The sequence below is a fragment of the Cyanistes caeruleus genome, chromosome 2 (assembly GCF_971803275.1).
Source record: "Cyanistes caeruleus chromosome 2, bCyaCae1.hap1.1, whole genome shotgun sequence".
In the NCBI taxonomy this organism is placed as follows: domain Eukaryota; kingdom Metazoa; phylum Chordata; class Aves; order Passeriformes; family Paridae; genus Cyanistes; species Cyanistes caeruleus.
Genome location: NC_141702.1, coordinates 34,444,740 through 34,459,132, shown reverse-complemented (window position 1 = coordinate 34,459,132; position 14,393 = coordinate 34,444,740). Strand labels below are relative to the sequence as shown.

At 40.4% G+C, this 14,393-nt stretch overlaps 1 protein-coding gene across 1 annotated transcript; it reads right to left on the bottom strand.

Annotated features, from left to right (window-relative positions):
- Positions 1-102: 102 nt before the first annotated feature.
- On the bottom strand, positions 103-2,695 carry RIPPLY2 (ripply transcriptional repressor 2). Its single transcript, XM_086876448.1, has 3 exons — positions 2,310-2,695; positions 2,111-2,166; positions 103-399 (listed from the first exon to the last, which is right to left on the bottom strand). The coding sequence occupies exons 1-3, from the start codon at positions 2,610-2,612 to the stop codon at positions 234-236; spliced, it is 525 nt and encodes a 174-aa protein (XP_086732574.1). The 5' UTR covers positions 2,613-2,695; the 3' UTR covers positions 103-233.
- Positions 2,696-14,393: the final 11,698 nt, after the last annotated feature.

Sequence of the window (14,393 nt, the reverse complement as noted above, 5' to 3'; positions counted from 1 at the left end):
TTGGTGTTCAACTTACAAACTACAAACTATAAGACCTCAGATATAAAAATAATAATCAATACCGCCCCCTCTTAATCCAGGAACAGAACAAAGGAAAAAGGATAAAATTACAAGACATCTCAGTTTTATTAAGAATAACTTACATAGAAATAAATTATCTTTAAAAATACTATAATACATATTTATATTAAGTTTAAATTAAGTCTTAGAAGTGGCATTGGCCTTCCCTGCAGTCAGCAACCTGATTCTGTTCTTGAATCTTGTTCCAGTTCATCTTCATCATCTTCACTATCAGAGTCTTCATAAAAGGAAATTGTAGCCTGAACTGGGAAGTTTTTCAGAAGTGCTTCAGCTTCCTGATACAAGTAATCATAGCACCGTGATTTGGGCCAAAATAGTCTGAAACAAGTATATAATAGATTTTCTTATTGTTATTAAATACTTTACGTGGAGGCTGACATTCAAAAAAACCAATTAAATTCTATTAAAACAGACATCCTACAGAGCTTTTTTTTGCTCAATTGCTTTCTACAGTTAATTAGGAAAAAAAATTCTCTGGATTTTTATTTTTATCTGAAGAGATAAAGATGCATTTAGAGTGCTAGTTTTGCAGCAAAACTACAAAAGCCCAAGACCCTGCATTTGAAACTTCCCACTCCAGTCTCTCATTAACAGCGCTACCTGGAGATCTGATCCAAGTAGCACTGCCCCTATTGGTACTATTCCTAGGGAATATAATGGCTGTCAAACAGGATCAAAATACATTTGAATCAAATTAATAATTTTCTTACTGAAGGTCCCTAGCCTAGGAAGATGTTGATACTTCATTCTAAAATGCAAAGGTATGATAAAGGTCTAGAGGTGATCAGGCCTTGATATTTCATCTGTCTTTCCCAGAACAATTAACAGACACCTTAAGGAAGATGTCCCACAGATGTTGATTTTAAAACAGTCTTTGTGTTGTATCCAGAAATTAACGAAATAGGCTGGTAAGATCACAGGTACCATGGGCTATCAGCTAATGATAATATATTGCAATTGATATACTCCAAGTGCCTGTTCCTTTTCTCTTTTGCTTCCATTTTTGAAATTGCTAGAAGGAACAGACCATGTTAGTCCCAAGAGCCAAGAGACTAGAACACTACAACATAATGAAATGCTAACTACAGATTGTTTAAAATAGAAATGCATCAAGAAACAACTAGACGGCTTTCTAGCAATTACAATGAATACTTTTTAGGGTACTTTTTAACAGAACACTGTTTCCTTGGCATCACAAAGTCACTGACATTAGCTTAGTAACAGGTCTCCATTCCCAATGTTCCCTGCAATAGCATTCACTCAAACCTAAGCATTGGAGCAGACAAAGAAGTCTGCCTGTACAGTTGCTTAGTGCATCAGTATTTATATTTGAAAGCAAACCACATCTTATCTGTAAAAACTACCCGTGCAATTATTTGAAGCGTCTTGTAATCTTGCATAAAACCAGCATTTCTGAATACTGACTTTCATACAGATTCAACTGTTATTTTCTTTATTTCCTTTTCAGAACTGACAGTCCAGATACATTATTACCTTTATCATTGAAGTAGCAGTTACACAAGTATTTTCCTCGGCAATGGTGGCTTAGCCAGTGCATACCCTCTCTTCCTGCTGCTCTTTCCCACGTCTCCACCTGCTTCTTTGCTCTGGGAGGGCGCTAGATGTTTGCACAGCAACACAGCCTAGGAACTACACCCCCGTGCCTTTTTTAGTCCTGGGCACAGGAATGAGTAACAAGGTGCTTCCGCCAACTCCACCACCACCACCAAAAAACACCCACATAACTGTGTAATAGGTCTTATGTCTCATACCACAGAAGCACATCAATTCAAACATGTTAAATCCACGAGTCCTGGTAATCATTTGCCCAAGGATCTGTCAGTTCAAAAGCCAATTCACTTCCAAGGCACTTAATTATCTGCATAAATATATGGCTGGAAACAAAAGGGGCGGGAGGGCTAATCCTAAGACGCTACCCTGGCGAGCAAGGGACTCCCTCGTGGCCGCGCAGCGCCACGGGCCCCTGGTGCCCCGAAGTCCCTGGCGGCGGCCGGGGACTGTCACTTACCTGACGGGGTGCGTGTACTGCGCCAGCTTTCGGGAGCCTCCCGCCAGGCTGTGAGGCTGCGGAGGAGAGAGCACAGGTCAGCCCGCCGGCACGGCACCGGGCCCTCCCCGAGCATCCCCGCCCCGCCGGGACTCCCCAGCCGTGTGCGCGGCAGTGCCGGTGGCAGATGCTGCGCCGCGCCGCGCCGCGTCCCACTCACCGCTGCGGGGCCGGGGCCGCTCCGCCGGGCCGCCTCACCCGGCGCGGGCACCCACGGTCTCCAGAAGGGCGCGGGGCTGCGGGGCGAGGGCAGGGCCGGATCGGGCCGCCCCCCGCACCGGGAGGAGGAGAGGGGCGAGTAGCCCTGCGGGGGCAGCGCCGCCGATAGCGGGCGGGGGCAGTCGCCCTCCATCCTCCGCCGGTTGGCGGCCGCTCTCCTGGCGCTGCCGCCCGCGGGCCCGGAGGCTTTTATAGCCGGCGGCGGGCGCTGCGCGGCGCGGAGCCCCCACCTCCCCCGGCTCATCTGCCAGCGCCATCCACAGCGAGGCTCCGCGCGAAGGCGCCGCCGTGTAAACACGGGGCGCGTGTATGCCCCAAATGGCCCGGGGAGGGGAAGCGGGCGTGGGGGGGATTTGGCGAGGCGGTGTTAATCGCACTCGAGCAGACACATGGCAGCTGCCGGGGGGCGGGCGGGGACAGCCCTGTGGGAACGGAGCGGGGGACGGCGGCACCGGGGACGTGCCCGGCGGCGAGGTCCGGCCGCCGCGCCCGCGGCCTTTTGTTGTTCCAGCCGCGTTTGTTTTTGCCCCGGAGCGGCGAGTGACGGCGTGTGGGCACCGCGACCCGCCCGCCGATGGCAGCGCCCGCCGCTCCCCGCGGCAGCAGGCACGGACAAAGGGATGGCGGGGAACATCACGACCCGTGGAGGGGTCCTTACTCAATAACGCGTCAGCCCCAGTGCGCTCCCTGACGTGTTCCTCCTCAGACAACGGTGGTGGTTCTGTTTATGTACTTACATATGTATATATGCGCACACACACACACCTTTTTTTAGTAGGGTATTTTTATCGAGGAAACGTGCCTGCCTTAATTCTTTCTTTATGTGGTCCCAATACTTCATTCTGCTGCCAGCACTGGATGCTGTCACTACATGTGCAAGGTTTTACACGGAGCTCATGTCATTTCCATGTTCCACGGTACCAAAGGGTGTTTACCTTTTGTTTCTATTTTTACATATTATTCTTGTTTCCCCTTTTCTTTCTGAGGTTGCAATCAGTGATGCATGTGAGAAGGGCAGAAACAAGTTATATAAGAGCTGGTAAACAGTAATAATATCAGCTATAAGGACTAGGAGGGTTGGTGGGATGGAGCTGCCCTAGATGCTGAAGGAGGGCTTAAACCCCATGTAATTTATTGTCCCATTAAAGATCCACGTTATTGAGGCACCACAAAAATTGAGGCACTATTTGGAATAATATTTTTTCCTTCTTGAGTTTGTATGAGGCATAAGGAGTTTGTCTACCTTACCATTGTCCAAGAGTAGCTGCAAGTGTCTGCTACTCTAATAAGAGTAACTACAGACTTGTGCCTTCTCCACAATATCTTCAGCACAATCCATTTCACTAAATACTATCAGCAGGACCAGTTGTAAAAAATGTTACACATTAGAAGCTGTGTGGGAAATGTAATAAGGTTACTCTTTCACATCCTAAAGTCAAAACCAGATGTAGACTGACTTGCCTTTCTGAAGGAAATCAGCCACTTACTTTGAACAAGAAATAGTTGGAAGAGTGCACACATTCAAGCTTGTGGGTGTTGTGATGCAGTCCAACTTCACCAGTGGACACACTTGTTTTGGACATCTGTGCCCTTTGGCCACTTGGAAAATTTGATAATTATGACTTTAAGAGTTAATAAAGGAAAATGTATTTTCCAATGAAAAGTCCAGGATATAATATTTGTGGCTGTTTGGGTTTTCCTTGCCTCATTTTCACTGTGGCCTAGAATCAGATTAATCAAAATCAGAGTGAACAAAAAGCTCAAACTACAATACATATTCATCTTACAGCTAAGAAATAGAGAATAGAGCAAAATATAGTAACTTGTGCAATAAACCAAATGTCATCATAAAGAAAACTGTTTCTACTTTCCCTCTATTTCCAAATAGCTACTGTGGAGCTTGTCAGGTGAGGTAAAGCATAAAAGAAATCTTTTAAAGCTGTCTGATGATTGAGTCTTCTTTGGCCTAAATGAATTGAGAGCAATTTATTTTATATTTCACATTTCTCTTTTGAGAAATTTAACACAAGCTGTGAAAGGAAATAAAGGAGGCAAGGTTCATTGTCTGAAGAAGAAAAGCAGAAGCATCCTCCATCACATTAGCAGTGACAAAGGGCTAGGAGAAGACATCATCAGATTTATCTGTTTGATAAAGCAAAAAAATTAGTCCTAATGTCTACAGTGAAAGCAACAAAAGATGGCGTGTCTTTGACCAATGACTCTTAATTGTCTCAGGATTCTTTTAGTACCTGCCTGACATGAGAAAATATCCTAGGGAGAAAGTGTGATTTACCCATTAGAGAGCAAATTGAAAGAGAGGTATTGAAAGGATAAGGAGAAAATAATGACTAACAGCTGTTGTTCCCCTGCATATTTTCACACTGTAGGAGTCTTCCTGGCTTTATAGTTCAGTAGTGCAGTCCTGTTTGTTCAAGAAAAATACAGAAGTCTGTCGTTGCAATAATAACTTGTTATCACTGACATCATTAAAAAATACCCAAACAAAAAAAACCCTTAACATTTTGCTATCTTCATATTGACCTTGAAATATGGGCTGGAAACTGGTAAATCAGGGACAGAAGATGCTTTGTCATGTTTGTCTCTTCTGCAATTTGTGCACAGTAACAGTGCATTGGTTTCATCATGCTAAAGTCTCTTCAGGTAGGAGCTACACACAGCTGCTGAACAAATAGCTGGTCAAATGGGAGTCATGGAGTACACTTAAAACTGGTTCTTTTACTATAGCAGTGGAATACATAGCTCTGAATTTAACATGAAGTCCAGTAGAGGCAGTTCCCTCATGCATTCTTGACTAATCTAAGTAAAGCAATATTCCCCATTCTGTGCCTTAGCTCCTGCTTTTTTCGTATTTCTGTTTTCTAAAAAAAGTACAAGTTCTGAGTTAAAGGTTGTTCTTGGCTGTATGTGTATAACTAGACTGCCTCTAGGAAAGGAAGGCTGGAAATCAGGATCTAATACACTGTGCTTTATTATACTGGAAAGAAAACTGAAATATTATGGTTTATGGTTTAATTTACTCTTCTGCAATAATAAAAATATCTGGGCTTTTGATCAGTTTTCAGAGTTTTGAAAATTTCTCTCAAGGTCATAGATTTAAAAAATTTCGTTATACCACTTTCCAAGCAAATCATAGCTGCTCATTTACAGGGTTCAATCCTGCTTAGCCATAGTTTGATTTTTATAGAGATTTTTGTACAGAATTGCAATTGAAGAATTTCAAATGCAGTACAAAAATTCTTATAGAGTCACCCTGATTTTACAACAGTGGAACAAAACCCTGATGTTGTTTTCTCAGAATTATACCAGGCAGTATTTTTCCAGAATGAAAGTAATTTTTTAAAATTTGGTTTAAATTGACTAAAAAATTCTTTTGTGGCTTTCTGCAGTATGACATCTTGAAATGTAGTGCGCTGTTAATAGGATACACAGAAAAGCAAACACAGAGACCAGTGCAGATTTCAGTGTGCTACTATAAACAAAGAAGGTGTTCACAAATGGCTTAGAGCTAAATTTGACAAGACAGTGCTAATCACTCTGGGACATGGGAATATCTGGACTGAGGACAGTCAGCTGGCTTCATATTCATCTCCTTTAAGGCAGAGATGCCTCTCACTTGTTAGTAAAACAGGGACATTGCATAAAAGTTATTGCATGAGTTGATATAGGGAGAGATCTGGCTTGATCTTGTCAGGAATTTGTTTTAGTGACCAAAGCAAGGTCAAATATGGAACTGTTCTTCTGCTTACTGAGACTGAACTGAGAAATCTGAATAACAGACAAAATTTGATCTTGATTATCTTATAACCTAGCTTCATCTTGATGCTTCCACTTTTAGCAGCACTTTAGGACCAGGTTCTGAAATTAAGTGTATGCCTGATATCGGCATATAGGTATTGACTGTACATGCACATATCATGTATTTACATCTTTGGTATGTTATCTCATAAATTGATCACTTTTTTTTCACACTAAAAGCAATTTTTTCACAGGAAATTTGTGAACTATTTTAATAGAAGTTCATCTGTGCAACGACAATTGACTGAAAACTTTGCAATAGTGTCTTATGAGGCATTCAGCACTTTTTAGCTGAGATATGACACAAAGAGCATTCTTTCTGCTATAGTTTGAAAATAAAATATCAATTTGCAAAGAAAAAAGATCATCACAAATGTGTTCACCAACCTTTATTCTTGAAAATATTTGGATTTGATACAGTGTTTTCAATAGACCTAATATACCTGAAAGTGGGCATCATTCAGCACTTTCACAAAATTATTTCTTTTTGTCAGTAAATAATATCAGATCCAGTATGGATCTGATATTATTTACTGACAATAATAAATCCTCATTGAAATGGCAAGATTTCATTCCCTTTCCTGAAAGGAAATTCCAGCAATATTCCAAGACATTCCAACATTCCAAAAAATAAGATACAAATTAACTTTTTTTTTTTTTTTTTTTTAAGAAAAAAACCAAAAAAAACCAGAACTAGCAGACCAGTGTATTCACATTACCAGTGTTGTTACCAGTGGCTATAAAATGATTGCTGGGCTAATAAAGTTTGTACTTGTTCTATTGCTCATGTGTATTTTTTCCATCCTATTTATATGCAAAAATGCAGTATATAATCAACACTGCAATTCCACTTAAACCAAAGAGCCAGGTGATTCCTGCAGAGGTCTGTGTTGGAAGTCTAAAGATGGAATCCTCTTTCATGGACATACCCATCACACTTCTCATTTCCCTGGATTTTGACTAGGCTGTAGTAATATTAAATATAATTCTTTCATTTTATAGAGAAAATTATTCTTCCCCTTCCTCTATTTAACTGAAACACTGGAAGGAAAACTTTGTGAAAAGGAGGGATGCAATTCCAAGAAAGGATATCTTTTCACCTTCTTTTTGCTATGGGGAACCAGCTCCTGGTAATTCTGGAGTGAATGGCCTCACTTGAAGGGGCACAGCTCTACATTTCACTTTGTCAGTGAGACTGAAACCCTCCAACTTTCTTAGGTTTATCCCAGAGCTGATGCTCTTACAAACTTCGTGGTGGGGCAATGGTTGGAATCTGCTGGGGGATGAGCAATGTGTTGTGTTTGAGGCACACGTGTGGCTACGTGAGAGCCCTGCACGTCCAAGTGGCAAAGTGTGACTGCACACAGCAGGTTGGGCTTCCTCGTTTCCCTCCCCCTCTGCACTCTGCTCCCAGGCCTAGGCTGGCAAATGGTAAAGGATAATGTATCCACATGGGAAAGCAGCACATTAAGGGACTGAGAATGTGTAATAGAATCAGCCACCAGTTATGGGGATCTTTTAAAAAATAGGAGTATCACTTGCTGTTGAGTTATGAGCACTTTAAATTCCATGCAGATAAGAAACAGAGACATCAGTGCTGAACACCAATCTTGTTAACCTCTTTTAATAGAATGGGAGTCAGTGAAACACTGATACATCATTGATGCCAGGACTCAGCAGAAGTGTCTGGCTGGCTCAGCATAATGCAGCATAATGTCACAGTGTTTGCTGCAGTTGGAGCACACAGAGCTGCAGTGTGGCACTGGCAGGATTTACCCTCTTGCCTCTGGAAATAAGTGAGAAGCAGCCAAATGAAATGAAGTCAACAGCTATTGACAGAAGAGATGAAGAAATTAAGATAATTATTGGAATGTCCTGATCTGACCTCTCTGGTAATACAGTCCCTAGCAATGTCATCTCCTCTCTCACAATGTTCTATTCAATTAACTGTTTCTTCAGATATATTGCTTTCCTGGCTACAAAGATAGCAATGGAGGCAGAGTAGTTTTGTAATTTCCCTTGTCTCTCCAAGCTATCAGCAGAGCACCAACTCTCCAAAAAGATGCATGCCACTAAGCCTGATGTATATAATGCAGCCTGATGTATATAAAGGAGCATTTAACCTCTGTCAGGAAGGAATGAATTGCAAGAAACAGAGCTGCATCTCTGACAAACAAGCACCTGAGAAGGAAAATGTAGGTTCTAAAGATAAGCAGTGCCAGCCAGAGGAGTACACACGGTATCTTGTACTGCACTGCAGGGATGTCAGAGCTCTTACACAGGTGCTTGCAGATAGGTGCTGACAGAGACCTTCTAAGCCTGCAGTTCCTCCCTGGCTTCTTGGGACTGATGTTATGAGGCTGCCAATTCCATCATGTCAGCATTTCAGCATTTCTTTGAGCATGCTCACATCCCAGGGATCCTTAATGGTAGCACTGAACACAAGGAATAGGCTGCTAGCCTGTCTGTTTTAATGAAGATGCAGATAAATGCCAAAGGTACCAAAGGTAAAAACTGATATCACTTGCTTTTAAGGCTGCTTGTCAGTACCCTTAAAATCACAATTTCTGTTGCTTATGATTTTCCAAATTTTATTTGGGCTAATTTTTCTTGTGATAGAGGAATTAGGGGAGGGGTGGGGAGGTGTGCGTGGAGGAGACTGCAATCAAAATAAGACAGCTCAAATCACTGAGCCATTTTCAAGAATCATAGGATTGAAAGGAACCTTAAATATCACTTAGTTACAACACCCCTGCAAGGGGCAGCTATGCCACTCATTAGATCACATTGCACTGGGCCCCATCCAAACTGGCCTTGAACACTTCTGGGGACTGGGTGATCATCTTGCAATATGAAAAAGTTCTGGTGCCTTTTTTTGGAGAGAAGTAGGCTTCAGTAGATATGGGGAAGGGCAGCTTGAGGATGTGGGAAGAGCAGACAGTGTTTGAGCAAGGAGACTGGATCCAAGTCCCAGATAGGCAGCAGAGAACAGCAAGAGAGAAGGGCAAGACAGTAACCAAGGAGTAAGGTTGCAGAAGCAAAGCAAGAGTGACCAGAACAGGAGCTGGCAAAAGAAAGCATGGGAAGGACTAGTTTGAATTGGAAAAAAATGACTTGATGATGTCAGAACAGGTAAGAAGATTGAGGTGAAGGACTGAGGACAGGAAGACTTCCAAGTGCTTATAAATGGGAAAATACTGGGGAAACAGTCAAAAAACATGAGACAGGTCCTTCTTAGTGAAGGACATTGAGCCTGGATGTCTTGTTTCCCAGACATGATCTAAAGAGAGGTCTGATAGCTAGAACCTGGGACTATGTGTTAATAAGAAGTAAGATGAAAAGCCAAAATTGGGAAGACACATGACCTAAGTCATTGAGGGGAAGGGAGAGGGGAATTGAGTTGAGAGTAAAATAGGTATAGGAGTAGTAACCCGTGTGTACACCTTTCCAAAGCTTGTGTGGACCTCAGGAGACCCTATTCCAGCAAAGCCTGAGAAACCTGCTGCCAAGGTCCCATCGCCTTCTAGAGAGGCTCCAAGTTAATATCACTAACAGTTACTCTTTTAGCTCAAAGAACAAAATCCTGCATCATAGACCTGAAGTTTTCTATCCAGGCCCTATTATTGCATGACCTGATGATTTTTTCCCTCCTAGTTGTTCCATTTGTATTCGTATAACATAGCAATTCACCTCTAGACTGTAATGTGGAACAATTTTAATGCTGCAGTCAGTCACCCAGAAAACCAGAAACTTTAAAAAAATTCTGTGAGGTTCACATATGAGTTATAGCTCATCAAATAAAAGTGTTTAACAGTTATTCATGTAACATGATGAATTCAGGCTGCTGTTTGATAGAAATCTTCAGAAAAATGTTTGTGACCTAGAAGAAGAGGATGTCTTCTAAAAATGTCCTAAAATGCCTAAAATGCACAGGGCAGGTAAGATGACAAGTTCTCTGGCACATTCTGTCTCTACTGCCTCTGAAAGATGACGAGGTTAACTTAGAAATGCCTATTTTAGCTTGACAATGGATTTTAGATTTCTCATGCTAGGTATTGTGAATCCAAATGACATGTTTCTGCATTTGTTTGTCTGATACAAGGGACTGCAGTAAGATTTTAGATGTGTTTAAGTCTATCTCTCCCAGGATTTCCAAGTGCAAATTCCCTCTTGCATTTTTGTGTCCTAAATAGCTTCAACACTAGGATTTCAACACTATGGATCTGAGGCTCAGGACTGCATTTTAAATTAAGAATCTTGCCTCAAATGCACTACTATATAATTCAAGTACATGGAAAAATGAAGTCCTCATTATCTAAAACTGGTCAGCTAGGTTGAAAGAGCTTTTTTAACATTAGCCACCTGGTATAAAATGGCAGCAGTAGTCCCTAAAGGCTCTGTGAAGTCTGTTTAATTCCTGCAGCCACCATGGTTACTGTCAGAATCTTAGTAGAATTCACAGAAATGGTTTGGGAAGGAAGGGACCTTTTAAAAAAAAATAATCTAGATCCAATTCCCCTGGCCATCAGAGCAGCATTTTGGAATCTTGTCTTGTTTTTGCTATGGAAGAAAGCCATCAGAGTGTGCAGGCTGAGCAGAGAACAAATGATGTGCTGAAAAGCCAATCAATTCAATACCTTCTCATCACCTATTCCGAGCGCTGAGAGAGGGAGGGGACTTGTGTAAAACAGGTGATGGTGTCACTGACTGCCATAATGCACATACACATGCAAGCTGAATTTGTGTAGACAACCATAATTCTGACTTTCTGGTACTCACTCTCACAGTCTTTATAGTGTTGTTTTGACCCACAATTGTCTGTGAGTGTAAGACATATGTGTCTGTGGTGTATTCCATCTGGAGATTTTGCCTAAGATCCTCCCCTTTTTAATTTCTCTCAAAAGCTTTTACACGTGTCTTTATATGCCCAAACATAATATTCCAGATATTATTTACTATCAAATTTATCAAAATTCAATATATTTTATATCAAGCAAAAAACTATGGTTTTGACATGAATGTAGATACTCAGATACAGGTATCATACACAGGTAAATGTTTCAAAGTAGATGATTGAAAATTTTCTCTGGTAGTCATAAATTTGTCATTTTTTAAGACCTTTAAGAACACTATCCCAATGTTTTTAAAGCTGCATCCTAAATATTTTAATTTCCTTCCTCTGCTCACATTTTTATTGACTTCTTTCCTGTTTGAGCTACAGCCACAGTCTCATTATGAGACATTGCATTCTTGCACATTCTAGTATTCACAATATATAGGATAGAAAGTAAGTGTGATATCACATTATTGAAATTTTTTACTGTGTCATCTTTTAAATTTTCTGCTGGCATTTTTTTCATTTGTATGCTTTAAGAATTCCACAGATCCCACTTTCCAAGTTACTGATGTGGCTTTACTCAGTGAAACAGAAGTCTCTGGATAATTAGCATTTTGTTAGTCAGCCAAGTATCTCTCTGGCCTCCAGGCATTACTGCAGCATGAGTATAAAAAAAGAATCTGACATTTTTCCATTACATTTACCTCCCATCTTCCTAAACTGGTTCTTTCTTCAAAATAATAGTTCATATAATATAAAAATTTTGGTGGTTTTTTTTTTTTTTTGGTTGATGGGGTTTTTTTTTATTTTTGTTACTGAAATACTTTCTGGCTAAAAAAGACATTGTAAATTCTTGTTGTTTCTTTTTTTTTCACCTTCACAGAATATATATTTCTTTCTAATTATATGTATATTAATACCATAAAAATATATTGCATATAAAATATGCATTATATAGGAGAATATATACATTATCAACTTATATACTTATATTTTATAAATATATTTAATATATTTTTATGTACCATTTATATATATATATATAATTTTTACATATGAGTGAAGTATACATTAAATTAACTTTCACCTGAATATATATGGCCTAGTCGGAAACTGACACATAGGAAATCTAAACTTTGTCAGATGTATCTTCCTAAATAAAAATTTTGAAAAACATGTATTTTTTAAAATGGTGCTGCTGTTAAGAGGAAATGTAAAACACAACAAATTTTAAGAGTGTTTTCCACCTGAAATGCAGAGCTAATCCTGGAAATTATTACCTTGGGTATTCATTTTCTTAGCACTGCAAGAGATCTCTCATATTGTTGGCAAATATTCCATAATAAAATATGGTTTCACATGCACACCAAGTACCTTTCTGTCTAAAATAAAGACTTTAAATTCACTGAAACATGTATATTTAATTGTGGGTTTATTAATTTATCTTTTAACTGAGCTACATAGAAAGGATTAAGAGTACGTTAATATGGAGCACTAGGCATAATTTTAAAAAATACTCAGTGAATGCTTTGTTAAAGCAACTTTCATGCATGAGCATTCCTAAGCACCTTGTTGAGACAAAGTTGGTTTTTTTGCATTTGAACATATGTGAGTATGCATATTAATATATAATTTTCATTATGTATGAAGCCCAGGGCTATGTATTAACTGCAGAATGGCTGAGGGCTTCATTACCAAGTGCACATTTTGCTTTTATCAGGAAAAATCTTAGGTTGGCTGGCAGGACACTGGAAATCTAGAAAGGATTCAATAGCCTCAAAAGGAAATGCCATTTTAAATCCTGCCCTGGCTCCCTCTGAAACCTGCAGTGACTTTACTTTGACCTGCAAGGGAGCTGTATGAATTCTCAGGCAATGTCACAGTGCCAATAAACATGTTCCATTCAGAGGGAGGAAAAGAAAATCTGTCTTGACACTGCGAGACCTATTATTTTTCAATCAGACAAAGAGAAAATACCAGCTTCTGAGGATCCATCCTTTAATCTCAATTCTTCAAAGAACTGTAGAGCTGACATGCCCTTCATGAGTTTGCTTATAGCATGAGCAGGGAAAGAGTGGAAGATCCATGCTTGTTTTTTCCCCACAATGAAGCCAAGAAAACATTTGTTTGAATAAAAACTGATTCAGGTTTTCTAAAAAGGTTGCTATTTTTCTTCCCTTTCCTGATGCAGCTTCTGTTCTCTCTTATTGCTCTCTTTCCATGGTAGGAGAGCAGGTGTGAGGCAGATGCTTTGGCAGATAGAAATCTTCTAGTACTATAATTATAATCAACATTTCTGTGTAAAATACCCAAGGGTTTATCCATGCACAACAGGTACAGGAAGTTCCACATAGAGTGTTCAGTTTCTTGCTCTTAGTCATAAATACAAATACCTTTAATTTTCTGGAGAATTCCATATTTATGGAAATGAAGGGGTTTGAGGGGGGATGTCAGGAGTGGGATGCCCCTGAAAGTATTGGCTTGACCAAGCCTAATCCTCCCTTTATTCAAGGTTCCCTTGGTATAGTGTAATGAGAGGAATCACAGTGAATATTCTGCAAAGGCTTGGATTTATGAGTGGCATCAGCCTCAGCCTCCCCAGCACACCCTTTAAGTATGCATGTGAGGCTGACTGTGGAGAAGGAGCACGTGCAGCACAAGGCTGAGTTATTTCCATGGGCTTTAACATGGACATGGGATTCCCTACAGGCCAAGTAACAGGATAAATCTGTAATGGAACTCAAGGCTGGAAAGCTTTCTGGGAGCACTCCCTGGAGTGAGAGGACACAGGTTTTGTGTCTTCTTCTGTGCTGCACATGCAAACCACAGTGACAGTTGGGGTAATGGCTTTCCAAGGCAGACACAAGAAATTAGCTCAGCCTAATAGCACGCCTCAGTGAGCACCTGAGCCAAGGATACAATTTTTAATAAATCATTTACTTCAAAAGGTTCATCTCCATGTTTGCAAATATTTCTTTTTTTCTGCTTATGTCTGTTTATTTCTGTTGTATAACTGTGTACAGGTCAAGAAATTCTTGAATTTTGTTTCCTGATTTAAAACACAAATCTCCATTTTGATAAATTATGCACAAAATGTGTTTGCTGTTCCTTCTAACCAAACTGATGTGTACTGAGGAACTCTGTCAGCAAGATCAACAGTCTCACCACATCTCTCTGCTCTCTTGTTGAACTGGGCTGAGTGTCCAGTTCTGATCTCTTGCTGAACTGGGCTGAGTGATTGAGTGTCCCATGAGCACATTACACAGATTCATATTTATCATTTAAGATTTCTATTCCCTGAACAGCTCAAGTATTGTGTTTAAGAGTCTTTATTTCCATAAACTATCATTCCAGAAAAATATAATAGAGGCA